The sequence below is a fragment of the Dryobates pubescens genome, chromosome 29 (assembly GCF_014839835.1).
Source record: "Dryobates pubescens isolate bDryPub1 chromosome 29, bDryPub1.pri, whole genome shotgun sequence".
Classification (NCBI taxonomy): domain Eukaryota; kingdom Metazoa; phylum Chordata; class Aves; order Piciformes; family Picidae; genus Dryobates; species Dryobates pubescens.
In genome coordinates, this window is record NC_071640.1 from 943930 (window position 1) to 970445 (window position 26516).

A 26516-nucleotide genomic window follows, 5' to 3' on the forward strand; every position below is an offset into this window, starting at 1 on the left:
GGACACGGTTTAAGGGGTGGTGTTAGGTGTGTGGTTGTGCTCGCCGATCCTGGGAGGCTTTTCCCACCCAGGCAGTGGCTGGGGGAGGCTCTGAGCAGCCTGCTCCAGCTGCAGAAGTCCCTGCTGGCTGCAGGGGGTTGGACCGGCAGGGCTTTGAAGGTCCCCTCCCACCCAAACCAGTCCGTGACTCCGTGCTCCCAGCTCTCCTGCTCGCAGCCCCGTCCGATGGCATCGCCCCAGCCCGGTGCCAGGGGCCGGGCAGTGTGTGGGCAGCCCGAGGAGAAGGCTGCGGCCGGCGGTGCCTCTGCCTGCTGCCGTCGGCCTCGCCCTCTGCCTATTTATCGCTGACTTTTGTCCTTGGCCAGCTTAGCAGCTGAAAGGGGCTGCATTCTATCCCACGTAGGCAGCTCCTGGGGGGAGAGGGCCCTGCTTTCTGCAGGAACAAAGCCTGGCTCGGCTAATTCCCCTCTCCTCCTGCGGCACCCGGGTCCCATCTGGTTGACACAGTTCACTCCAGTGTCTTCTGCTATTAAGCCCCCACTTGCCTGCTTGAATCGCCCCCTCCCCACCTCCCTGCTTCTGTACCCTCAGCCCCTTTTTTTCCCTCGCTTTATTTCTCCTTCTCCCCAAAGCCAGGCAGGACTTGCTGGTGGAGTGATGTCAGATGTGTGCGAAGCAGGCCAATAAACCCTAATGCATCCCCTGCTTTGTCCCTCAGCCTCTCCACTGCCTCACATTTTCCACTCAGAAAGCCACTTAAAACACATCAGCAACAATCCCTCACAAAACAGCCACTTGTTGGCTAATTGTGCTGAGGACCCGGGCGCACCGCACCCACCTCCCCTGCCCGCGGGGCTCTGACGCTGCTGCCGCCACCCTCAGCACCCACCCAGGGGCTCAGCACCAGCCCCGGGGGCTCAGCTGCTCCCCAGGGCTTGGTGGGGCAGGGGTGTGGGGTGGGGATGTTTCTGTTCCCTGTGGTCTAGGGGAGCTCTGGTTCAGCCAGCGAGGATGGTCATGGAGACAGGAGAGGGGCTCAGCTCAGGGCAGGATACAGGGGGTTGGAAGGGACCCTCAGAGGTCTTCTTGGCCAACCCCCCCGGCAGTGAGGACCTCCCTTTGCAGTGGGATGGACGAGCAGATGGACCTGGCAGAGCTGTCTGGAGCTCTCTGTCCTACCTGCCAACTCCTGCCCGGGCAGGAAAGCAGAAAGGAGTCCTGCTGGTGGGATGGGAGCTCAGGGAGGGACAGGGGGAGGGTGCTGAGACCCCTCTAGGCCACCAGCTTTTTGCTCAGTGCCTGTGCTCCTGGGTGATGGCTCTGTGCCATGGGAGAGCACCCTGGCAGCAGGGAGGATGCCCGTGGGTTTCACAGCAGGGGATGGAGCCCTAGACTGGAGGGCAGAGAGTGTGGAAAGGAGAGATGCTCCGTGCTGGGGAGGAGGCAGAGGGGCTTGGAACTTTGCCTAAGGGAGAAGCATCCAAAAAGCCCTCCCCGAGGATCCTTTGGGATGGGGAAAAAGAGATCAGCAGGTGGTTAATGTACCCTTCAGTATCCCAGGGGTGAGAGCATCCCTCTGCCCACCCCTCCATCACAGAGGGTCCCCGAGCATGCCAGCCTTTCCCCCACACACCCTCCCCAGCAGACAGACAAGCTCCTGGAGTAGCCACTTTCACTTTTCCTGGCAGCTTTTCCTGCTGGCACCCCTGGCATCCTGGGGAGCAGGAGCAGAGCTGCAGGTAGCTGAGGCAGCCTGGCGCTGGTGGGGGGAGCTGTCACCTCTTTGCTTTAACCTGCCAGATCTCGCCCTGGTTCGGGGCCGATTGGAGGCTGGCAAGGAGGCTGAGTGCCAGAGCTGGCATCCAGCGGCAGCAGGAGGCTGCTGGAGGGTGCTGTGGTGGGCAGGCAGCCCAGAGCCCTCCCGGTGGGTGCCATGCTGCAGAGCACATCTGCCCACGCTCACCTGCCTGCTTAAACGCCGTGGGGGACCCGGCCAGGGCGGGACGGGAGCCCTGCTGCCCCCAGCCGAGGTGCCCAGGCTGAGCCCCCGCCACGCTGCCCAGCCAGCCATGCCAGGGCAGCTCCTCTCCCCGGCCCCTTCCTGTGCTGCCAGACCTGGCACAGCACGGGGGGTGCCCAGGGGCGGGTCGGATGCCACACACCTGGGCAGCGAGCCGGGGCCGGGGGAAGAAGGGGTTAAGGCGAGGCGGCGGCGGCAGGGATGGGAGGATTACAGGTTGGCGCAGGACTGTCCCATCTGTCACCAGCACAAAGAGGAGCCCTGGCTGGGGCTGGCTGTCAGGCAGAGCTCACCACTGCATTAGGACTCCATTAGGAGCCGGCGGTGGGAAATGGCAGCTGTCAGGGCACCATCACCGCTGCTGTAATTCCTCCTGCTCGCCTCTCCCCTGCACTTAAAGAGCAGCTCTGCCCACCGGGCCCACCCTGCCTTGCCTTCCTCCCGCTGCTCCTCTTCTTCCTTTAAAGCTGCAGTTCCCTGGGCCCCTTCCCTGGCAGCTCAGCGCTGCCCACCGTGCCTCTGCAAGGAGGAGGGCACAGGGGCGCTGGCAGCATGCCCACTGCCAGGGCAGCAGCGGTGCCAGCCCGGTCTGCACTGGCACTGGTGGGCTCAGAGATGAGGCTCACTGGCTCCTTGCCTTGGCTGGGGAGGAGTGGGGATGGGTGGTGACCTCCAGGATCAGTTTTCTCTGGACTGGCAGCATCCTTCCCCTCTCCTGTCTCTGGCACTGCCTCTGAGCTGGGGAGCACTTCCCAGTTTGCCCAGCCCCCCAGCTGCCCATGCAGGGCTGGCACTGCTGTGTGGAGGGACTGGGGTGGGAGGACAGCAGCTGCTGACCGAGGCTGGGCTGGAGTAGAGCTTTTCCCCTCCAGCTACCCAGTCTGCCAAGCCTTCCAGCACCTTCCTGCTGCAGTCATGGCCCCCTTGGGGTGGGATGTTCTCCCAGCCTCAGGATCCATCCCACCATGGCACATCTGCTTCCTGCTGGGATGACACCACCTGGGAACTCTCAGGGTCTGCAGAGCACATCTGCTCCAGGAGGAGCCTCAGAGGAGGCAACAGACACAAACTGGAAGCCAGGAGGTCCCACCTCAACATGAGGAGAAACTTCCTTTGTGTGAGGCTGCTGGAGCCCTGGAGCAGGCTGCCCAGAGAGGCTGTGGAGTCTCCTCTGGAGCCTTTCCAAGCCCACCTGGATGCATTCCTGTGTGCCCTGCCCTGGGTGACCCTGCTCTGGCAGGGGCTCAGACTGGATGACCTCCAGAGGTCCTTCCCAGCCCCTACCATCCTCTGAGTCACGGTGGTGGGGACCCCCTCTCACAAACCAGGCGTTCACTGGGGGGCTCCACGCTCCCACCTCTGCTGGCACATCCCTGCCCTCACCCTGCCATCCCCACCAGCTCCCTGCACCGAGCCTCCCGCTGCAGCAGGGGGATCAAAACAAACCCTTGTGAGGGGAAGGGCCCTGGAGTGGTGCTCGAAATAAATAACTAATTTCTCCCTCCATGATCTGAAGGAGCAGGAGAGGCGTGGATAGCAGGGCCGGGGGTAGGGCTGACTGGACTCCCCGGGGTGGTAATTCAGAGGATGACAAACACAAGCCAAAGAAAAACGTCGAGAAATGGGCACTTCCCGCAGCCCCGAGCAAAGGAGCTATTGCAGGGTTTGGAAATAACCGAGGCACAGAGAGGGAGAGGGGGGAATTTTCTCATTGAGCCCGAGTGAAGTGCCAAACAAGCTGCTATTATGGTGGCTTTGAGAGGCACGGGGAGGGGGCGGCGGGCAGGGGGAAGGAGAGGAGGGAGGTGGGGGGAGAAAAGAGGGAGAGAGGGCTGGAGGAAGGGTGGGGGGCACGGGGATGAAGGGGACTCAAGGGGTCAAAGGCAGGAGGGGACGTGGGGGGGGCGACAGAGAGATGCCCAAGCTGTGGGATGCTGGCAGGACCCCTGCGTGCCAGCGCCCTGCCCCTCACCCTGGGGGCCTCTACATCTCCCCATCCTGCTTCTCAGGCACCTTCCAGCAGCCCCCAAAGGGAGAAAAGGGGGGGAATAAAAAAAGAGAGTGAGAGAGATGGGGGTGAAGGAAAAAAAGAAGAAGAAGAAGCAAAGGAGATGGAAAGAAGGAAAACAAAATATCTACAGTTGTCGAGACAAGGGGAGAAAAATAGAGGCAAAGCTCCATAATTTTCTCTGTGGGGCTTTGCAGTAATTGAGCCATTTGGATAAAAATAAAGGCAGCAGGCCCTTTAGGTAAGAGGAGCTTTTGCAATCCAAGAAGCTGGAATTATGCCTTGGATCACTTGAAACCCACTCCCCCCCCCCCCCCCGGCCCCCCCTCCCACCTCCCCCACGCCACACCAAACCACTTTCCCTTTTCTTCCTCTCCTCTGGGTTGTTGCTTTGGGGTTTGCTTTATTGTTTTTTGCCTTCCCCTCCCTCCTCCTTTTTGAAGCACCTCAGCAAAGGGTGGCCAGCAGAGGAGGTGCTCAGCTGGCTCCACTCATCCCAGGCATCTGAAGGTGTGTGCCTGGGGGGCAGGGGATGGAGCCCTGCAGTCTCCTCTCTCTTTGCTTTTTTCCCCATTTTCCCTCCCTAATTTCCTTCTTTGCTGCCTGCTGCCTGCTTGGAATTGGCACAGGCTGCCCAGGGAGGTGGTGGAGTCCCCATCCCTGGAGGTGTTCAAGAGAGCTGTGGCCATGGCACCTGGGGATGTGCTTTGGTGGCCGTGGTGGTGCTGGGTTGATGTGGGGCTGGATGAGCTCAGAGAGCTTTTCCTACCCAAACAATTCTCAGCAGGCTCCTTTCCAGCTGTCCCTGCACCAGGGTTCACTGTCACCCTGCTGGTAGCCTGGCCTCCTGATCCTGGTCCTGCCAACACCAAGGAGCTTCCTCCCTCTCTTGCCAGGGCTTGAGGCTGCCAAAACTCAGCTCTCAACAGCCCTGGTCCAGGCAGCAGAGGCTGTGGCTTCTCTCTGCCAGTGTCCCAGCACTAGGGGCTTTAGGCTTCAGGTCTGGTCACTCTGCAGCCACTTTGGAGGGCCATGGGGTCAGCCTTGCTCAGGGCAAGGAACCCCTGAGAGCCAGGTGGGGTTGTTGGGGAGATCCCCCCCACCCAGGACCTGCCTGGGCAAAGGGGCAGTTGGTGCTGAGCCTGTTAGGTCTTCCCAAGCAGGGATAGGAGTGGGAAAAGTTCCCAGATCCAACCAAGTCTTCAGGCTGGCTGCAAGAGAGGAAGAAGCAAAGCCCTGGGCAGGGCTGGAGGAGTTGCCTCCACCATGGCTGGAAGATGATGTGGTGGCTCCCCCATGGGCTCCCCCAGCAAATGAGCCTTTTGCTGGGCTGCCAGGGGAGGAGAGGCTGGGGAGCAGTGAGCCTGCTGCTGGGACGTGGGTGATGGCAGCAGCCTGCACACCCCAGGGAGGAAGCATATTCCCTACTCTTGGAAAGCCACCAGAGATCTTCACAGGCCCCAGCAGTTCCTGCCCACTCCTGTGGGCACGAATGAGACACATCAAAGGGAGAAAGAAAGAGGGGAGAAGGGAAAAGAGGAGAAGGGAAGAGTTGGGAAGAGATGAGAAGGGAAGAGTTGGGAGGAGATGAGAAAGGAAGAGTTGGGAGGAGATGAGAAAGGAAGAGTTGGGAAGGGGAAGGATGAGAAGGGAAGAGAGGAAAAGGGAAGAGAAAAGGAAAGAGAGAAGGAACAAATGGAGAAGGAACTCAACAGAACCTGGGTCATAGCTGGAGTTTAATAGAGGGTGGCCTTGGGAATCAGGCTCTGGGATCAGCAAAACTTGAGCCATTCCAGGCTGGGTGTGCAAACCAGCCGTGCCAGGAGCTGGTGCTGTGCCAGGAGCTGGTGCTGTGCCAGGAGCTGGCTGTGATTTGGGAGATGCCATCTCTCCCCTGCTGATGCAGCTCCACCTGGGGTGGGGGGTTTTAGGTCAAGGTTCCCCATGCTGCCAGGCTGGGAAGAGGGGCAACTGTTTCTTCTGGGGTCCCACCAGAGTCCCCCTCCTTTCTGGGGACCCAGCTGGCAGAGCTGCTGCCTGTTACCCCTTGTCTTCCCCATGCCACCATGCTTTCACTTCCTAGAGGATACATGAGTGCTCATCCCCAAATCATGGACCCCGACCTGAGGGGGGTACAGGCAGCAGGTTTGGTGGCAGCCCTCATGGGACCAGCATCACCCAGACCTCCCAGGCCATGAGGGCTGGGCAGGGGCTGGGCAGCAGTGCCCTGCTCCAGGAGCAGGCTTTGCATGTCCTCTGCATCAGTCCTTGACGGCCTGGTGCTTGCATCGCCCCAGCCTCCTGCTGCTCTGCGGGGAGCCGGGGACCGAGGCTCAGTCACCCTGGGGGCGACGCATTTCCACCGAAGGTGGGAAGTGGGGGGGCTGCTGCTGGGGCACCTCTGCAGGCACCACCGCGGCAGGGACGGAGGGGATGGCACAGCCTGGCACGGGATGGCGCTAGCAGGGACAGGATGGCAGGGTCCGGCAGGGGCTGGCTGGCACGGGCTGGGCTGGCAGGGTCCGGTGCAGGCTGGCAGGGGCTGGCAGGGGCTGGCAGGGGCGGGCAGGGGCGGGCAGGGGCGGGCAGGGGCTGGCAGGGTCCGGTGCAGGCTGGCAGGGGCTGGCAGGGGCTGGCAGGGGCGGGCAGGGGCGGGCAGGGGCTGGCAGGGGCTGGCAGGGGCTGGCAGGGGCTGGCAGGGCCGCGGTCATTGCCGTCCCCACAGCCTCGCCCTCGCCCCCCCCCCCCCCCCCCAGCCGCGGGTCCCCCCGGGGGGCGTGTCCTGAGGCTGACCCCGCCCCGCGCGCCCTGCCTCTGGCACGTGAGCGCCGTGACGCGCGGCGCGAGCCCCCCCTTGGCCCCGCCCCCCGGGCGCACTTCCGGCGGAAGCGGGGGGCTCTTTCCCTTTCCGGGTGCGGGGCCCCGGGCGGAGCGGCGGGACGGGCACGGCGCGGCGGCGGGCGGGCGCGGGGCGCGTGTCATGGCGGAGCTGGCGCAGGGGCAGAGCGCAGCGCCCGTGGGGATCAAGCCCGAGGGGTTTGTCGACGCTCTGCACCGGGTCCGGCAGGTAGGCGCCGGCCGGCGGGGCGGGCCGGGGGCGGGAGGAGGCCGCGGGGCGCCGCTAGGCCGCGGGGCTGAGGCGGGGCGCGGAGCCCCCGGCGGGGGCTGGGCCTCGGCGGCGCTGCCCCCTTGGCGGGAGGCCGGAGCCGGCGGGCGCCTCAGGGAGCTGCGGGGGCTTGCGGCACGGCGGAGGCCCTGCTCCGCGGGGAGGGAGGCGGTGTGCAGCCCGCGGAGCTCTCCTCTGACGAGCTGTCGCCGGGCACTCGCGGGCGGTGGGTGTAGGCTCAGCGGTCATTCCTCGGGGTTTTTTAGACGAGGCCTTAATTGTGCGCTAGGCTGATCGATAGACTCCCTGGCAGAGGGGCAGCTTTGCATTCCCTGCGGGGAGTGAAGCCCTTCCCAAAGGAATCTCTGAGTTTTGCAAGGTGCTCCAATGGGAACATCCTGTGAAGAAGCCCAGAGCTGCAGGAACCGACACCTTGTCACCGGTGTGGCACATTCCAGGGCGTTGCATGCTCCTCAGTTCCTGCAGAGTGGCTCCAGAGGCTGGAAGCTGCTGCTCATGGCACAGAGCTTGTGGCTGCTCAGTACATCAGCTGCTCTGGGTCTGACCTGGGTGTTTATTCCAGCCCTGAGCAGGCTGCTCTTGTGCTTGGTGACTGGAGATGTCACACAGCTGAGCACCAGGACCACAGCCCAGCTGGCACTTAACCACCCTGACTTTATTCTTTGCCACGTTGCAGGCCAGGTAGGAGAAATCTCCTTGCATTGCCCAGGCTCACTGTTCTCATCTCACTGAGAAACTTCTGAAGGAGCTAAGCTGGACCCTGAGACCTTTCAAGTGATACTCTGATGGGACTTGAGTGGCTTAGTGTCACTTGTGGCTTACTCCTCCATCAGTGTGGCAGCAAGTCTGTGTTCTGTGTGCTCTTCAGCCACCCATACAGAAGTGCTCCACCTTCCCAGGGGAGATCCTCAGCTACTCTGCTCTTGGGTGGTTGTTTGTGTCTCAGCAGCAGGCAGGTTGTGTTTGCTGCCTCCTGGATGAGCACCTAGACTGCTTTGAGTGGCTGTCAGAGTGCTGTGGTGTGGGGTGGCTGAAAGCTTTGCTGTTAGCCCAGGGTTAGCTCCTTGAGGCAGTGAACTCAAGAGGTGTTGCAGCTGGTTGTGTGTTGCTGCTGGCCTCTCACTGCAGTGTGGTCACCTGCCAGCAGCTGAGCAAGCTTGGGGCATGCTGATGGTGTAGAAGAAAAGCAACCTTTGCTGCTCACTTGCAGCTTGTGGAAGTGACTTTGTGAGGTTGTTGGAAGTGCCCCAGTGGCTCCCACTCACCTGACCTGATGTGGAAGTGGGGTGCTGGGTGCTGGGTCAGAGCAGGGGGCTGGCTGGCAGCTGCTTTGCACTGGGGGGGTGTGGTTACTGCACATGGAACTGGTGTGGTGTGGTTGCTGTCATCACCTTTGCAGGGGGAATCTGTCAGGCCCTGCACAGGGGGAGATGGAGCATTAGCTAATCACAGACTCTCAGAGTGGGGAGGCTTGGAAGGGACCCCTGGGGACTGGGTCCAAGCCCCTGTGGAGGCAGGGTCACCTAGAGGGGGTCACAGAGGAACACATCCAGGTGGGTTTGGAATGGCTCCATGGAGACTCCACCACCTCCCTGGGAGGGCTGCTCCCAGAAGTTCCTCCTCATGTTCAGATGAACTTCTGATGTTGCAGGTTGTGCCCATGAGCCCTTGTGCTGGCACTGGGCACCACTGAAAGCATCCTGCTGCCACCCACCCTTCAGTATTGCTCAGCACTGATGGGATTCCCCTTCCTGCTGCTCCTCTCCAGATTTCAAGGCTCCAGTTCTCTCAGCCTTTCCCCATCAGAGGTGTTGCAGTCCTCTCAGCATCTTTGTAGCCCTTTGCTGTACCCTCTCCAGCAAGCCCCTGTCCCTCTTGAGGCACAGAGCCCACAGCTGCACCCAGTGCTGCAGATGTGGCCTCAGCAGGGCAGACAGGGGGGGAGGAGAAGCTCCCTTGCCCTGTTTGCCTGGCTCTGGAGGCCAGCTGTGCTCCCTCCCCCTGCTGTGGCTCTTGCTAAAGCATATGTGGGGACTCTGTGCACTTACAGCTTGAGCTGCTCTGCACTGGGGGGTTTTAGACCCTTCCCAAGTGCCAGCTGCAGCCTGGCAGCCTTCCTGCTGCCATCCCTGCACAAGAGTGTTGGAAAACATCTGCTGTGCCCCTGACCTGGGGGCACAGTGGCCTGCACTTCCCTGCAGTGAGCTGAGTGCTGCCTCTGGCTCTGATCTCCTGGGGTGGGGGCTTTGCCATTGCTGTTCACAAAGGATTGTTGGCAGGAGCTAAAACATCCTCCTGCCCCCTGCAAGAGGACTTGGCTTAACCTGCTTCTGTAGGGGTGCTGTGAGGGGGGAGGGATCTTGTCCTGCAGGGCTGAGTTCCCACTGCTGCTTTGCTGCCAGACATGAATGGAGGAGGGGTCCTTTGCTCAGCAGATGCAGATTGACCTCACCAGCCAAGCACTCTGGGGGGGGACTTGCTGTGACTCAGGTCGGGGTGCAGATGGAGTTAAACCCAAGGCTGTTCTGGAGCTGATGGCAGAGCTTTCACTGAGCACATTCAGTGTGGTGTCTGCCTGAGCCATACTCAGCTGGTACCCAGATGCCAGATTTGTAATGCTCCTGGCCACTCCTGGAGGCTTTTCTGGGGGCTGGCTTGGCCTTGGGGGGAGGGGGGTGAGGAAGGAAAGGGCTTTGGGGAGGGGGGAAGGAAAGGGCTTTGGGGAGGAGGGAGAAAGTCCAGTTGTAGCTCCTATGCTGGGGGTGGCTTTGGCATCCTTGGCTTGACTCTAAGCTTAATCTTAACTTAAGAGCAGTGATCAAACTGAGTGAATTGAGCTCTCCTGAGAGCCACAGCACTGCTAGCAGGCTGTGGAGCACAGTGCTTGGCTATTAATAACTAAAACATTCAGGAGAGGGAAGCCTTCCCCTGCTAATCACAGGGCCTGCATTCCTCAGAGCTGGGATGTGAGGTGGCACAAGCAGGGAAGCTGGGATGGCTCTGAAGGAAATCACTTGGGCCTTGCTTTTGGACTCTGAGTACCTGAGATGTGTCCCCAAATGCCTTTAGTCCAAGTGAGTGCTGGAGCTGTGTCCTGCACCTCCTGCAGCACTCCTGGAGGGGCTGAGTTTCTGGCTGGCAGGTGGTGGCTGAGCTCTTGGCTGCCCCTGGGCAGGGTGGGTTTCCTCCTGTGGTATTGTGGGGTAGGGGGAGGTAAGGGAGGAGGTTTGCTGCACTTTCTGACTGGTGGGATCAGGAAGGAAGCAGAACTGCCTCTGCTTGGGCCCAGCCTGGGTTCCATCTGGCTGTCCCTGGGGCCTGTTCTCTCAGAGCAGCCTCCTGCCTGCTCCTTGCCCTCTCCTGTTGTCCTGGGCAGTTTGTTTTCAGGGCACTTCATCTTTGCAGCACTTGACTGATTCCCCCTTCACACTTGTGCTGTTCTTGCTGGGACCTGCCAGGGTCTGGGGGAGCAGGTAGCCCTCACACCACTCTGGGAGTTGTGCTTGACTCTAGCACAGCCATTTGTAGCTCAGGTTTGTGCTGTGTCCTTTCAAGTGGTTGTTGGGGAGCTGCTTTTGGGGGTGGAAGCAGAGTGTGTGGCAGTGATGCTCGTTGCAGAGCTTGGTAAAATGGCTGTGTTGAGCTAAGGCAAAAAGGGAAGAGTGGCAGAGAGGGGCCAAAAGCAGTGGGCAGCAGCATGGGACTCAAGGTCACTCAGGCAGATAAGGGCCAGCTCTGCTGACTCCTGCTGTCTTCTGGCTTTGCTGCTTATCTCCCTGCTGAACCTGCACTGGAAAACCCCTGAGGTCCCCCACTGGCAGTTGACTGTAAGGAGTTAAGGTGGATTTGATCTGCTCCATCTCCTTCCAGAGCTGAGCTCCTGCTTCTCCAGGTGGCTCTTTCCCTGCTGGAGCGAGGTGCTGGCCTGTTGGCTGCCTGGCATCTGGTGCCAGCTGGGAGGCTGTGGAGATAAGGGGGCAGATTGAAAGAGAGGAGGGAACAACCCCCTAGGAAATTATCCCCAAAGCTGATAATGGCCAAATTGCTCTGGCTGCCTTGTTTGGCCCTTTGCTTGGAGGGCTGTGTGCCAGGCTGATAGCTGTGTGCTAAGCATGAGTGGGAGTTTGCAAAGCCTTGCTGCTGCCCACCCCTGTGCTTTGTGCCAGCCTCCTGTTGCAGGCAGCTTCTGCTGCCTCCAGACAGTTCCTTTTCTTTCCCTTCAAGGTGTGGTGTGTGACTGCAGCTCCCAACCCTCACCCACGCTGCCATTTCTTCAGGCAGCTCCCTGCTGGCAGCAGGAGGGCTCAGAGAGGGCAGCAGAGGTGCCCAGAGGTGCCAGGCTGTGGCATACCTGGCACGGTGTGGCACGGCCGCGGCTTGGAGCTGGAGGAGAGGGTGGGGAGACACCGCCACAGGCTGCCCAGGGAGGTTGTGGGTGTCCCCTGGAGGTGTTCAGGGCCAGGCTGGATGAGGCTTTGAGCAGCCTGGGCCGGTGGGAGGTGTCCCTGCCCATGGCAGGGGGCTGGAGCTGGCTGAGCTCCCAGCTCCCTTCCAGCCCACACTGGTTTATGGCTCTGGGAGTGATGGGGAAGCTGTTAGGAGCTTGTTAGAGAGATGCAGATCTCCTCATGGGCTTTCCAGCTCTGAAGTAGTTCAACTTCTCTGCTCTTGGTACCTTAAACCTCTCTGCACCCCAAACTGAGGGGCAAACCTGTGGGCAGGGGCTGGACCCACAGCTGCAGTGCCAGCCCTCGCCTGCTGAGGCTGTGTTGGGCACTCAGGTCTCTGGGGGCTGGCTTCTCTGTTGGGAATGGTGATGCCCAGGGTGGCTGCCATCAGAGCTGCACTCTCTGGTCACTGTGCTGGTCCTGCAGGAGGCTGTTTGGTTTGTTTCTGCCTTGCTCCTGGCACTTGTGGCACAAGGAAGTTGTTGACTTTCTAAAGGAGGACAGGACAGAATGGGCTGTGAGAGGAGAATGCTCCCAGCTTGGAGCCCTTTGCATGCAGGGCACTGCAGAGGGTGGTTGCTATTCTCTCTCCAGCAGCAGTGCCCTCAATCTTTCAAGATTGTTTCAAATAGCTGCCTTTTTCCCCCCCTTTTTCCCCCAGTACCCTGTGGTGCTGAATCCTGCTGCAGTGGAATAAACAACTGCCCAGGCTGTGGTGTCAGTGACCAGAGCTGCTGGAGGTGTTTGAGTTTCAGTGCAGCAGGGAGGCTTTACAAACAGCCTCAGCTCCCTTTGGCACCTGCCCTTCCCTTCAGACCTGTGTCAGATGCTCTCTCCTCTCTTCCTGCTGCTTGCTCTCTGGTGCAGTCTCAGAGCAGAGTGGGATCAGGCTGCTGCTAGGGATCCTCTTTGCTGGGGTTCTGCTTGCTGCAGCCCTTGTGCTTCATTCCTGCAGCTCCCCCTGCTCTGTTCTGCACTTGCTTATTATAGCCAAGGACTTGCTGTGGGCAAGGGGTGCTGGGAGGCTGCAGCTTGCCTGTCCCTGAGGGAGTATAAAGAGGGTGCAGCACTGAGGGAATGCACCAGGCTGTGTCTGGAGTGGGGTCACACCCCTGAGCTTGGGGAGCAGGTGAAAGAGCTCTCTTCTGTCAGCATCCATCTGTGTGGGTGGCTCCCAAGTGTCATGAGAGGTAGGCTGAGCCTTGCACTTCAGAGAGGCACAGAGTGGAAGGGGCTGGAAGTGACCTCTGGAGATCATTTAGGCTGGAGGTGAGGAGAAAGCTCTTCCCAGAGAGAGTTGTTAGCCATTGGGATGTGCTGCCCAGGGAGGTGGTGGAGTCCCCATCCCTGGAGGTGTTCAGGAGGGGATTGGATGTGGCCCTTGGTGCCATGGTCTAGCAGGCATGAGGAGTTGGGTGACAGGGTGGACTTGATGATCTCTGAGGTCTCTTCCAACCTGATTGATTCTCTGAGCCCAAGCCCCCTCCCAAGGCAGGGGCACCTAGAGAAGGCCCCACAGGAGCACATCCAGGCTGGGTTTGATTGCCTCTGGAGATGGAGACTCCACCACCTCTCTGGGCAGCCTGCTCCAGGGCTCTGTCACCCCTAAAGAAGTTCCTCCTCATGCTCAGATGGAACTTCTGCTGCTGCAGTTTGTGTCCCTTACCCCTTGTCCTGTCCCTGGGCACCACTGAGCAAGGCCTGGCCCCATCCTGCTGCCACCCACCCAGCACTCTGCTGAAGAGCTGCTTAGGTCTCTCTCACCCAGCTGAGTTGCTCACCTCAGTCCCCTTACTGCAGCACCTGGATCTCCTCCTCCCTTCAAACACCTCTGGCACCCTGGCTTGGCAGGGAGTGGTGGCTGCCCCTCTGCTGGGGATGGCAGCAGGGGCACAGGCAGTGGTAGCTGTGCCCAGGCTGCCTTGGCTGCTGCAGCAGAAGGAGGCTGCCCCTGGGCTCATCATTTGCCCACTGGCTGCTTCTCCCTACAGCAGCCACAGGCTGATCCAGCCTCTGACAAGGACTTCCCAAACCTGTCTGTGTGCTGGCTGTTCCCATGCCCTCTTCCCTCTGCTGCCTCCATGCAGCTCTGCATTTCCATCTCTCTGGGTGTGCAGGGGGAAGCCTGGGAGCTGGTTTGGGCTCTGCTCCTTGCAAGACTTAGCTTGTCACAGCTGTGCCTGGAGTCACCAAACCTGCCCCTGGCTGCCAGGCACCGAGGAGCTGCCTGTGGTCAGGAAGAGGAGCTGGCTGAATGTGAGCTTAAGGAGACAAACACTGAAAGCAAGCAGCAAGTTGGTTGCTTTCCAAGGGAAGCACTGAGAGAAAGGCAGCTTTGTGGGGAGCAGCTGAGGGGGGCTGGGGGCAGGGAGAGTGCTTAGCTGTGCTGGCTGCAGCCTCAGGTGTGCTAAGCAGCTTTTGTCATCCCCTCTTCTGTTCCAGATTGCTGCTAAGATTGGAGATATTCCTCACCTGAATAACTCTGCCACACTTGTGGACCCCTCAGTCTATGGCTATGGAGTGCAGAAACGGCCCCTGGAGGATGGAGGTGAGCTGGGGCTGGGGGCTCAGGGCCTGTGCTGCAGGGGCAGCAGGCCATGCCCCTTGCTGGGTGCAGGGAGGGTGCTCTGGGCTCTTCTCCAGGGCACTCAGGGCTCCTGTGGAGAAGTTCTGTCGTGGTTCACAAGCTTTGGGAATTGGCAAATGGATTTAGATCTTGTTCTGTGGTACTGGAGGGAGGGAGCAGGAGGAGGATGAGCTCATTGCAGCTGCAGCCTGTGTGTGGAGTACCAGATGTACCCAGGGAAGGGCTGCAGCACCTCTGCCCTGAGCACAGGCTGAGGGAGCTGGGGCTGTGCAGCCTGCAGAGGAGAAGGCTCCAGGGGCACCTCAGAATTGCTTTCCAGTGCCTGAAGGATCCTGCAGGAAGGCTGCAGAGAGACTTCTCCTGGGGGTGTCTGAGCCAGGCCCAGGGGCAATGGTTTGGAGCTGAGGCAGAGCAGGGTCAGACTGGAGCTGGGGAAGAAGTTGTTCAGCAGGAGGGAGCTGAGGCTCTGGCCCAGGCTGCCCAGGGAGGCTGTGGCTGCCTCCTGCCTGGGGGTGCTGAAGGCCAGGCTGGATGAGGCCCTGAGCAGCTGAGGTGTCCCTGGGCAGGGTTAGGGTTGGAGCAGAGGAGCTCTGAGCTCCCTGCAGCCTGAGCCATCCTAGGATGCTCTCCTGCTGGCCCTTGCTTGTGGAGAGCAGGCAGTGTGCAGGGCACAGCAGCTGAATCCCTGGCAGGAGTTGTGGTGGCTCTGTCCATGGACTGTGAAGGGCAGAGGTTGCTGTCAGCTGATGCAGGTTGGAAGGAAACTTCCTGTGTGAAGCTCAGCTCTTTCCATGATTATCCTTTGGAAGCTGGAGCAGAGGAGGCTCCACAGGAGCATCAGGGAGGCTGCTGAGCCCTGGAGCAGGCTGCCCAGAGAGGTTGTGGAGTCTCCTCTGGAGCCTTTCCAACCCCACCTGGATGTGTTCTGTGTGACCTGCCCTGGCTGAGCTCTGGAGGTCCCTTCCATCCCCTACCATTCCCTGAAGACTGCTGACCTTGGAGCTCTGTGAATAGCTGAGCTCTGGGGCAGCCTCCTGGGACCTGCTCCTTCCTGCCCCTGCCTGCTGCTGCCACTGGGTGCCCAGACTGAAGTGAGAAAGCAGCCTCCTGGCAGAGAGGTTTGAGAGGAGCTGCTGCCTCATGCAGTGGCTGTGGGGCTTGGTGGCAGCACAGGTTAGACTTTGGACTTCAACTTTTACTGCTGAGGCCTGCTGCTGGCTGAGCCCTGTTTGTGTTGACACAGAGTGGCTGTGCAGCTGGGGCTGTGCATGCACCTTGCTGCTGGCTCCTTGGGGGGTGATGCATGGAGCATCACTCCAGAGTGGCTGTGCTGCTGCCCCCTCCTTTGGCAGCTCTTCTGTGGCCGTCAGGGCTCCCCCAGCTGCCTGCTGCCCCTCCAGCTCGGCACTGGGCCTTGTGCACAAGTGGTGTGAGAGAGGCTGCAGCGCTGTGCTTGCCCTTGGCTTGGCCACACACATCTGTAGGTCCTTGAACTTTGCCCACTTCCCTTCCCAAAAACCTCCACTGTGAGGTCTTTGCACCAGGGGAGGTTTGGGTTGGACATGAGGAACAGTCTCTTCCCCCAGAGGTCACCAAGCCCTGGAGCAGGCTGCCCAGGGCAGTGGCTGAGTCCTCATCCCTGGAGGGCCTCAGAAGCAGCAGAGCTGTGGTGCTGAGGGCCACAGCTGAGCAGAGCAGGCTTGGCAGCCTTGGGCTGATGGTTGGAATCCTGGCTTGAAGCTCTTCTCCAGCCTCTCCTCCTGGCTCTGTCAGGAGCAGTGGTGGAAGAGCTCTTCTGAAGAGCTGAGGTGCCCCAGAGAAGCAGCAACTGGCAGGCAGGAGCAGGGCTTGTGCCTCTTCTTCCGGCCTTGCTCAGCCTGGGCTTTGCTGCTGCTGGCTTCAGTGCAGTGTGATGAGTTCCCCTCTGGCCACCTCATCCTCCTGCCCTTCAGCCTCACCCCCACAGCTGCAGCCTGGCAAGGGAGCTGCTGAAGCTTGCTGTGGTTGTTGGTCCCCCTGCCCTGGCATCGCAGCTGCCCCTGGCAGGACACTGAGCTGAGAGAGGCTCTGCCCCTCTGGAGGAGTTTTAGCTCTCTCAGCTGGGAGCAGGGGGGGTTGGGGTTGCATGCCCACACCTCTCCCTTCTCTGCTTGTCCCTGAAGCACAGCTGGGAGCCTGGCTGTCAAGGAGTGATGCTTTCTGTTCTTGCCATGCTGTGGAGATGCTCCAGAGCTGGGCTCTGGCTCTGTGCTGCTGCTCTGGGTAGCTCAGAAACAAATCTGGTGGTAAATGTGATTGTTTACCTCCATGCACTGAGTGTTTACAGCTGGGTGCAGGGCTGGCTGCTTCCCCAGCCCTCTGCAGCTCTGAGAAAATTACTTCTGTTCCTAATACTCCTGGAAAAGATTGGGTTCAGGGGAAGTGCTTAAGGTGACAAGCAAAGTGTCTGTCTCAGGAGAATCTCATTCTGCCTGTCCAGGGCTGTAAACAGCTGCTGGGGGAGGCTGATTGATGGCAGCCTGGGAAGGAGGCTTAAGACAGGGTGACAGTGTGCTGGTCACAACAAATTCAGCTGCTTTTAGTGCATCTCCAGGAGAAATAGATTTGTCACCCCACTGGAAAGCAGAGTGTCTGAGTGCCTGCTGCACTCCCCTTAACATGAGCTCCATCTGGAATGAGGAGCTGCTGGGGCTGGCCCTGCTGCCCTGGCCTGGTGCTGTTAGATGGAGCTGCAGGCTGATTATTGCTCTTGGTCTCATCCTGCTTGCTTCCAGTTCTCCTTTCTGGAAGGAGCTTTAGAGTAACCCTGCAGGTAGCTGGGTGCAGGGGGGAGATGGGGGGGGAAGGTTATTTGCACTGCTCCCAGCAAGTCCCAGTCAGCATTTCTGGGACACTTGGAGCAGTTAATGTTTCTCAGCCAAGGTGAGTGCATGAGGTTGGTCTGAGCTGCAGAGAGACCTGGTGGCACCTGGCCTGTGGCTCACTGCTCCCAGCTCTCCTGTTAACAGCCAGAGGCTGCTCCTGGGCCTCCAGTCCAGTGTCTGAGTCCCTCTGATCAGCAGCACAGTTTCATAAGTTTCTTTAATGCTAAATAATCCTTAAAGAAGCAGCCTCCTGTGGGCCAGAGGAAGCAGGGATCTGCTCTGCTGGAAGGAGGCTGCTCAGAGGCTCCAGGGCAGGCCACAGAGGTGGTCAGGGGGCTGGAGGAACAGGCTGGCAGAGGTGGGGTTGTTCAGCTTGGGGAGGAGAATGCTCCAGGGAGACCTTAGAGCAGCCTTCCAGCAGGGGAAGGGGCTGCAGAGGGACTGCTCCCAAAGGCCTTCAGTGATAGCAGCAGGGGCAAGGGTTTGAAGTGAGAGAGGAGCAGCTTCAGACTGGATCTTAGGATCCAGTTGTGCACCAGGAGGGTGGTGAGACGCTGCAGCAGCTTGCCCAGGGAGCTGGTTGAGGCTCCATCCCTGGGGGCAGTCAAAGCCAGGCTCAACCAGGCTGTGAGCAGCCTGCCCCAGTGGAGGATGTCCCTGCTGAGTGCTGCTGACCTTTGGAGGTCCCTTCCAGCCCAGCCCATTCTGTGATGGTTCCCTGATCCTGTTCTGCCTTTCATGCTCTGGAGCCAGCTGTGTTCCACTGCTCTCCAGGAGCTGCCTCGCTCCTGAGTTTATTCTGGCCATGAAGATGCTCCTGAGGAGATTTGCTATTCCCATCATGCACATTAATTTAGTGGGAGGCACTGCTCTGTTTCATGGAGTGGAAAGGAAAGAGGAGAAATTCACCTTTGTTTTGAGTGTCTGTTAGGTAGGATTCAGTTAAGGTGAAGGCTGAAGCAGAGGGAAGAGTTGGCAAGCAGCAGGTGCCATTAACATGAAATTGGGCTGATTTTGTTCAGTATTTTCCCTTATTGGCAGGCAAATGACTGCAGTTACAGTTAAATTGGCCTCAATAGGTGTAAAAAGGGGAAATATCTGTGTGGCTTGTTGGAGCTCAGCCCCCTCCCTGGTGTGGGGAGGGAGAAGGAGCAGAGGAGCAGCCTGCAGCGCCGCGGTGTGCCCCGGCCCTGCCCCTCCGCAGCACAGGGGGGATGGGCAGCACAAACAGACCCCTGGCTGAGGGAACCAAGAGCTACATCCTTGCTTTTTGTTGAATCCTAGAGCTGTTAGGCTTGGAAAAGCCCTCTGAGACCACCCAGTCCACCCTTCAACCCATGGCCACTAAACCCTGGCCCCAAGTGCCAGGGCTGCACAGCTCCTGAGCACCTCCGGGGCTGGGGACTCCACCACCTCCCTGGGCAGCCTCTGCCAGTCCCTGACCTCTCCTGCAGCAGAGACATTTTTCCTCCTCTCCAACCTAACAATTTCAGGCCATTCCCTCTGCTGTCACTTGGGACTAGGGAGAAAAGCCCAAACCCCCACCTCACTCCAGCCTGCCTTCAGGGAGCTGTGGAGGGCAATGAGGTCTCCCTTCAGCCTCCTCTTCTGCAGACTAAAGACCCTCAGGTCCCTCAGCTGCTCCTCACCAGCCCTCTTCTCCAGACCCTTTTTTGGCCTTCTGGAACCTGCTCCAGCTTCTCAATGAAGGAGGAAGGGCCCCAAACTGAGCCCAGTGGCCATGGTGGTGTTGGGTTGATGGCTGGGCTGGATGAGCTTAAAGGGCTCTTCCAACCCAAACACCTCTCTGGTTTGAAGGTAGCTGTGCTTGCCCAGCTCTGGGGCTGCAGCTTCTCCAGCAGAGCAAATATTGCCCATCCCATCACCCACCATTTCCAGCAGCAGCCTTGAGAGCTCCCAAGGTAGAGCTGTTTGGGGGTTTTCCCCCCTCTTCAGTCTGGGAAGATGCAAACCCAAAGGTGAGGCAGTCGGCAGCTGCCTCATCACTGAGCTGGGGGGCAGCAATAATCCCCTGGCTGCTGGCAGGGTTTGGGTGCTGGGCTGGGGGGGTTGGCAGGCAGCACAAGCACAGCACTGGGAGTCCCTTTGGCTGCTCTGGCCACAGGCTTTCTGCATCTGAGTGGCAGATGGAGGGAGTGTGGCATGCACCCTCCTCCGGGCTCTGCCAGCCGGCTGCCCGGCTCAGGGCACTGCAGCTGCTGCCTCAAACTGCCTTGCAGGTGAAGAGTTAACCTCCCCGGCTGCTGCAAGGTACTTTGAGGCAGCAGCTGGATTCTCACAGCTCAGCTGTCGGCCACTTTCATTCGTTTCCCTCCTTGCCCCCTCCAGGCATGCAATATAATCCCTCAACTGGTTGTTAGCACCAAATGGTCCGGGTGTGAGCTGCTGTGCTGCAGGCAAAGTCCGGTTCTAGGAAGCCCAGCGGGGCCTTGTGTCCACACTTGGCAGCAGCTTATGCTGGAAGGATATTGCCCCCCATTAACACTGGGCAGAAAGAGCTCAGCCTGGTGAGGTGGAGCTGGGAGAGGGAGCAGCTCAGGCCGGCTGTGCCTGCAGCCTGCAGGCAGGGAGAGCTGTGCTGTGCTCTGTGCATCAGGGGGGCAGCAGGTTCCTGACCACCCTTCTCCCCTGACAGGTCTCCGTGTAGGTGGGCTCCATGGAGCACAGCTGAGAGACACAGACAGAAGTAGGTGCTGGGGGGCTCGAGTGCTTTCAGCCCCCACTGAATCCCTGCCCAGCTCTTCTCTGGGGGGCTCAATACACAGCAGGCTGTTTGAAAGCTCTCTGTGCCCCCTGCCCTCCCCCCCTTTTTTTTCCCCCTCCCCTCTCCTTCTCTTCTCCCTTTTTTTTTTTGCCCCCCTTCTCTCCTCCTTTTTTTTTTGCCCTTTCTCTTCTCCCCTGTTTTTCTGCCCCCCTTCTCTTCTCCCCTGTTTTTCTGCCCCCCTTCTCTTCTCCCCTGTTTTTCTGCCCCCCCTTCTCTTCTCCCCTGTTTTTCTGTCCCCTCTTCTCTTCTCCCCTGTTTTTCTGCCCCCCCTTCTCTTCTCCCCTGTTTTTCTGCCCCCCCTTCTCTTCTCCCCTGTTTTTCTGCCCCCCCTTCTCTTCTCCCCTGTTTTTCTGCCCCCCCTTCTCTTCTCCCCTGTTTTTCTGCCCCCCCTTCTCTTCTCCCCTGTTTTTCTGTCCCCCCTTCTCTTCTCCCCTGTTTTTCTGCCCCCCCTTCTCTTCTCCCCTGTTTTTCTGCCCCCCTTCTCTTCTCCCCTGTTTTTTCTGCCCCCCCTTCTCTTCTCCCCTGTTTTTCTGCCCCCCCTTCTCTTCTCCCCTGTTTTTCTGCCCCCCCTTCTCTTCTCCCCTGTTTTTCTGCCCCCCCTTCTCTTCTCCCCTGTTTTTCTGCCCCCCCTTCTCTTCTCCCCTGTTTTTCTGTCCCCTCTTCTCTTCTCCCCTTTTTTCCTGCCCCTCCTTCTCTTCTCCTTTTCTTTTGGGCCCCTTTTTTTTCTTTTCCCCCTTCTCTTCCCCCCTTTTTTTTTCCCCTCCTTTTTTTACTACTTTGAGCTTAATTTGGGGAAGGGGGGGTGGTGGGGTGGGTGGGAAGCTTAAGTTGCAGGGATTTGGCTTTGGGCAGGCAGGATTCCCTCCCATGACTCTCAGCATGGGGAGACACAGATCAATTCCCTCCCCTGTGTTCAGCTGGACCCTGGGCTGTGCTGTGTGTTGGTCCCCTCCTGTTTTCCCCTGCATAAGGCATTCATTTCAGCCACTGAACCTAAATTACTGTTTTGCTTTTCTTTCTCTCTCTTTCTGCTCTCCCCCTGATGAAATGGGCAGAACTCTTTCTGGGGGGATGGAGTTAGTTTATCCGTGCTAATGCTTTGATTTTTTTGTCCTTTCTCCTCTCTCTGCCACAGTAGGTAACCAGTTAGGGGCCCTGGTACATCAAAGGTAAGCAGTGGGTTATGTTTTATTATTTATTGATCACTTCTAATTGTTTATTGATCCACCATCTGTAGCAGTGTTAGGAAGTCAGAGGTTGAGAATGTGGAGAAACTGTCAGCTTGGGTTTGCTCCCAGGCTGGGCTCTCTGCTAACCTTTTAAGCCTGTTTGTTGTGATGGAGGAAAGGAGAGCTGATGGGAAGCTGGGATTTGGCTCCTGTGAATCTGCAGGAGCAAGAGGGAGAAATTCTCTCTCCTCTCTCCTCTCTCCTCTCTCCTCCTGCCCTGGAAGCAAAAAAAAGTAACAAAACCTGTGGCATTTAAAGACATACTGGCAGTGTGCCTGGGCAGGGAGGAGGGCTTGGGGCTGCTTGGGGGCTTTGTGGGGCTGCTTGGGGGCTTTGTGGGGCTGCTTGGGGGCTTTGTGGGGCTGCTTGGGGGTTTTGTGGGGCTGCTTGGGGCTTTTTTAATGGCTGCTGGGTTTGCTGCTATTACTTAGCTTTGTTGGTGTCATGTGCCCTGGGATGACTCCTTAGAGGTGGTTTGAGGACACTGGAGGGTGTTGGAGTTGCCAGGTACCGTGTGTGACAGTCTCCATTTCCCTCAAATCCTGCTCTCAAGGAGCTGTCTTGGTTGGAGGAGGAAGGGGAGAGCATTCCTGCAGCTGCATTCACCTTGGGGCTATTGATGCATTTGTGCCATCCCCAGCTGCTTTGCTGGGGCCTCAGCAGAAAGGACCCAGAGGTCTGCATGAAGGTTGTGGACTTCAGTTCCTAGTGGCTGGCTTAAAGCTGGTGCCTAGCAGGCTGCCCAGCAGGTGGTGGGGTCACCATCCTTGGGGTGGTCAAGAAGCCAGTAGCTGTGGCACTCTGGGATGTGGTCATGGGGGTGCTGGGTGGAAGGTTGGACCTGATGATCTTGAAAGGCTTTTCCAACCTGAGTGATGCTGTGATCCCAGCTAGGGCAGCACAGGAAGGTGCAGGCAGAGTTGCCTCCTCTGCTGCTGCCTGCCACCTCTCCTCTCCAGGAGTGATGTTCAGGCAGGGGATCCCTTAGGCTGTCAAATCAATCAGAGAATCAATCAGTGGAGGTTGGAAAGCACCTCAGAGACATCTACTCCAACCTCACTGCTCAGGGCTGATGTTGGAAGGGGTCTTAGAGATCATCTGCTCCAACCTCCTTGCTCTGGAGATTAGAGATGTTCTCTAAGGTCCCTTCCAACCTCAGGGAAGCCTCTCAGCTAAAGCCTGGATTGGTTTCCCTCTGGGTTTGGTGGTTGGCTTTCTCCTGGGCTGGCAGCTTTGTCCATTCCTCCAGCACAGGGAGGTGCAGGACAGGACCCTTGGAGCACAGGCTGGGTCTATTGCAGGGCACCAAGAGTGATTCTGAACCTGAAGGACAGGACAGGGGAGAAGCCTCCCTCTGCAGCTGGTCAAGATCTGAGTTGTTTAACACCTTCCCCAGGTGATCTAAAGCACAAAAGGGGAAGGGTTTGATGCACCTCACCACAGTCCCTGCCCTGAATTTCTTAGGCAGAGGCTTCCTTGCTCCTGAGATGCTGAACAGGTTGCCCCCTGCACATCTCAGGAGGTGGAGGCTGCAAATTCCATCCTCAGGGTTGTGTTTGCTGCAGGATGGAGATGACTCAGCAGGAAAAGCCCAGTCCAAGTGAGTTCCTTTCTGCTTGGCTGTGGTCAGGTCTGAAGAAACAGCTTTGGGTGCTGTGTTTTGAGGCAGGGAGACATTGGGAAAGTCCAAAGAGCAGCAGATATGGAAGTCTGGAGATAGGGAAGGCTTCAAAGGATGCTTGAAGGCAGCTTTCATGAGTTCCAAGGAAGAGAGTGGTAGGGACAAGCAGGCAAATGGAATCCAAGCCAGTGAAAGCCTGTGAGCAGGGGAGGTGGCATCCCAGCAGGAGCCTCCTGCAGCCAGGGGGAGGTGCTCTCTTCTCCCTAGTCTCAGGTGATGGGAGGAGAGGACATGCCCTGAAATTGTGCCAGGGGAAGCTTAGGCTGGGAATTAGGAAGAATTGCTTTGCTGCAGGAGTGGTCAAGGACTGGCACAGGCTGCCCAGGGAGGTGCTGGAGTCCTCATCACTGGGGGTGTTGAAGAGCCACATGGCCATGGCACCTGGGGACGTGGCTGGTGGGTTGCAGGTTGGACTCCCAGAATGGTAGGGGTTGGAAGGGACCTCCAGAGACTGAGTCCAACCCCCTGCCAAGCAGGACCACTTAGGGCAGGTCACTCAGGAGCACATCCAGCTGGGTGTTGAAGCTCTCCAGAGGAGACTCCCCAGCCTCTCAGGGACTGGCTATCTTGGAGGGCTCTTCCCACCCAAACCGTTCTGTGGCTCTAGCAGTGGCTTGGGTTGGTGTCTGGGCAGGAGCACAGCCCAGAGCAGGGGGCAGGGGTGGGGCCTTGCAAGCTCTGTGCTGAATGTTGGAGACATTTCAGAGACTCCTGTGAAATGCCCCAAAGAGGCTCTCCCATCAGCTCCTCTGGAAGCAGTGGAGAGCAGGGAGGAAATGCATCCAGCACAGGAGGGAGGAGGTGCCCCTGGGAGGTCCCTTCCAGAGCAAGTGGGTTGGACCATGGTGTGCTCACCTGGGTGTGCAGAAGCCTTCTGCTGTGCCTGGTGCCCAGCACAGGCCATGGCTGTCTCCAGGTTGTTCTTTGTGATGACTCTTTGGGTGGTTTCATTTCCCCCCTCCCCTTTTTTCCTCTTTTCCAGGGCTGTCATAACAGAAGAGTTCAAAGTGCCTGATAAAATGGTTGGATTTAGTAAGTACCTTGGGTGCTCTCTGTGTGCTTTCTGGGCAGGAGTGCTGCTGGTTCTGAGCTGCTCACAGGGTTGTGTGCTTACTGGCCTTGGATGAGCTTTGTCTAATGCTGTCTTGGTGGGGACCAGATGAGCTGGGTTTGAACTCCAGGTGCAAGCTGCATGGAGAAGCTCCATGGCCTAGGAATGAGAGCAGGACTCTGGTACAGGCTGCTGAGGGTGATTCTCCCCTGGAAAGCCCCACTCAAACAGCACCTGACTCAGAAGTGGATTTATTTCCCCCTCTCTGAAACATTTTACTTCCCTTGAGCATGCAGAACTGTGAGGGAGGGAACCAGCCCTGAAGTGTTAAGAGTGGAGTCAGGGCAAGGTAAGGAGGATTTGAGCTCCCTGCTAACTGCTGCAGGGGAGCACAGCCAGCAGCACTCTGCTGAGCACCCCTCCTGCATTTGTGTTCCTGCTGCTGGTCTCTTTCAAGCCTCATCCTAATTTCTCTCTTCCTCTTGATGGTCATCACCCTGCCTTTCAGTGACACCTCCTGCTGCTCTGCTGCTGCAGTGGTGGCTGAGGCTCCTCCACTGCTGCCTCTCTGCCTCTTCACTTGGATATATGGAGAGGGAAGAGGCAAAGAGCAGCTGTGGTAATCACCCCTGGGTGCAGGAAGTTCTGGGCTGGTTCTGAAGCCACTACAGAACTGTAACTCCAAGTTCCTGGAGAGGAAACAATCCCTTTGCCCCTGCCAGACCTCCTCATTTCTCAGCCCTGTGAGGAGGACACGAGCCAGCAATGGGCTCTTGTAGCCCAGAAGGCCAGTGGCACCTGGGCTGCTTCAGAGGAAGTGTGGCCAGAAGGTGGAGAGAGGGAATTCTGCCCCTCTGCTCTGCTCAGGCCTCACCTGGAGTGGCCAGCTGTGGGACCTCCATCACTAGAGGGACATGGACCTGCTGGAGCAAGTTCAGAGGTGGCCATGAAGATGGGCAGAGGCTGGAGCACCTCTGCTACAAGGACAGGCTGGGAGGGTTGAGGTTGCTCAGCCTGGAGAGGAGAAGGCTCCAAGCAGACCTCAGAGCTGCATTTCAGTTTCTGAAGGGGACCTGCAGGAAGGTTGGGAAAGGGCTGTTGAGAAGGGCCTGGGGTGACAGGAGGAGGAGCCTGGTGGGTCCCTTCCAGCCAGGGCAGTGTGTGAAGCTGTGGGTGCTGGAGGGCTGCTGTAGCTCCGTGAGGGGGCAGCTCCCATGCTGCTGCAGCATCTGCATGCTCACTCTAACCCTGCTTTGGGGACAGAGGGATGCAGAAGGGTGGCAACAGCCACAGCTGAGAGCTGCCCCTGGGGGAGCATCCTGAGGCAGGAGGACCTGTCTGACCTGCCAGTGGTGCTCTCTGCAGCCTGGGTGGGAGGTGAGCCGTGCTGGCCCTGTCTCTCCTCGCTGTGTCTGGCTCCAGGAGCTGGGGGGGTTGTTTGCAGGCTGATGGAGCATTGCAGTGTGGGAATGCAGAGCAGCCAAACATCACAGCTGTGGGAGAGGGGCAGCAGAGCAGGGATTTTAAGGCAGTAAAAGCAAAAGTCTTTACCTTTTTTGGCCCCCCCAAGAGGTGGTTTCCTGGGTGAACAAAATGCACTTCAGCCTCTGGGCTAGGGGGAGGTGGCCCTGGCCAAGGCAGGGGCTTGGAACTAGATAACCTTCAAGGTCCCTTCTAACCCAACCCATGCTGTGGTTCCATGCCTCTGCTGGCAGCACTCAGCCCTGATCTCCACACTCTGGGTTTCCACCCCAGTGCCAGACAGGCCTTTGGGGCTTGCTTGGTTTGGCTTTTCCCTCCCCCAAGCAAACAGAATGACACTTGGCAGTGTTTGATGGTGAATTTGGTCGTGCTGGGGCAGCCTCTCCTGCAATCCTGGAGTCCAGCTGTCCCTTTATAGATAGCTGCAGCAGAGTAAAGAGGGGGAAGGTGCTGTGCAGTTGCTTGGCTAAGGGCTGTTCTGATGCTTGTTGAACTCCTTGCAGTCATCGGCAGGGGAGGAGAGCAGATCTCAAGGATTCAGGCAGAGTCTGGCTGCAAAATACAAATTGCTCCAGGTAAGAGGCTCTGGCTGTGGGGGGTGAGCAGGTTTCCATGTGGGGGGTGAGCAGGTTTCCATGTGGGGGGTGAGCAGGTTTCCATGTGGAAGGGGCTGGTGTCCATCAGAGCGAGTGCTCGGCACGCCTCTCGGCACCCTTAGCAGCCCGGGCACGGGGGAGCTGCTGTGGGGCTGACCCTCTGGCTGGCAGAGCAAACAGGCTTGGCAGGTGGGTTGGGGAATGAAACACTCAAGGCAGTGTCATTAATCAGGAGGAGAGCACAGGGCACATGGGCAATCTATGCTGGGCCCAGACCTGTTGAGTTTCTCCTGGTGGCACCAGTGGGGGCTTGTCTCTTGAGTCTGGTCAGCTCCAGCTCCTGGCAGAAGACCTTTCAGGAGGGCAGCAGCTGCTCTTTGTGCAGCTTGGCTGGCATGGCAAGGCCATGGCTTGGCCAGTTGTTGTCTGCTAGTGCCTGTGTGGAGCTGACTGTCCTGCAGTGCTGTGCAGGAAGCTGCTGCTGAGCGTGGGCCAAGTCCTTGCCCCTCCTTTTGGGGCTCGGAAGGGTGCAGACATCCAGGAAATGTCAAATATGTTGACCCTGGATGTTTTTGAGCTCATTAATGAGCATGGAGAGGGGGCAGCGCTCCCCTCAGTGCCTGATAGGTCTGAAGCAG

At 58.7% G+C, this 26516-nt stretch overlaps 1 protein-coding gene across 3 annotated transcripts in view; it reads left to right on the forward strand.

Moving 5' to 3' along the window:
- The first annotated feature begins 6964 nt into the window (after positions 1-6964).
- The window catches only part of FUBP3 (far upstream element binding protein 3), a 39159-nt gene continuing 19607 nt past the window's right edge, over positions 6965-26516 (forward strand). The window contains exons 1-6 of one of the 3 annotated variants that reach the window (XM_054174263.1): positions 6965-7095; positions 14046-14151; positions 19711-19761; positions 20975-21008; positions 23732-23781; positions 25786-25857. In XM_054174263.1, the coding sequence (XP_054030238.1) occupies positions 7009-7095; positions 14046-14151; positions 19711-19761; positions 20975-21008; positions 23732-23781; positions 25786-25857 (400 nt within the window). In that variant the 5' untranslated portion in view covers positions 6965-7008. The remainder of the gene's footprint in view (positions 7096-14045; positions 14152-19710; positions 19762-20974; positions 21009-23731; positions 23782-25785; positions 25858-26516) is intronic. The other 2 variants (XM_054174261.1, XM_054174262.1) reach the window with 2 other exon arrangements.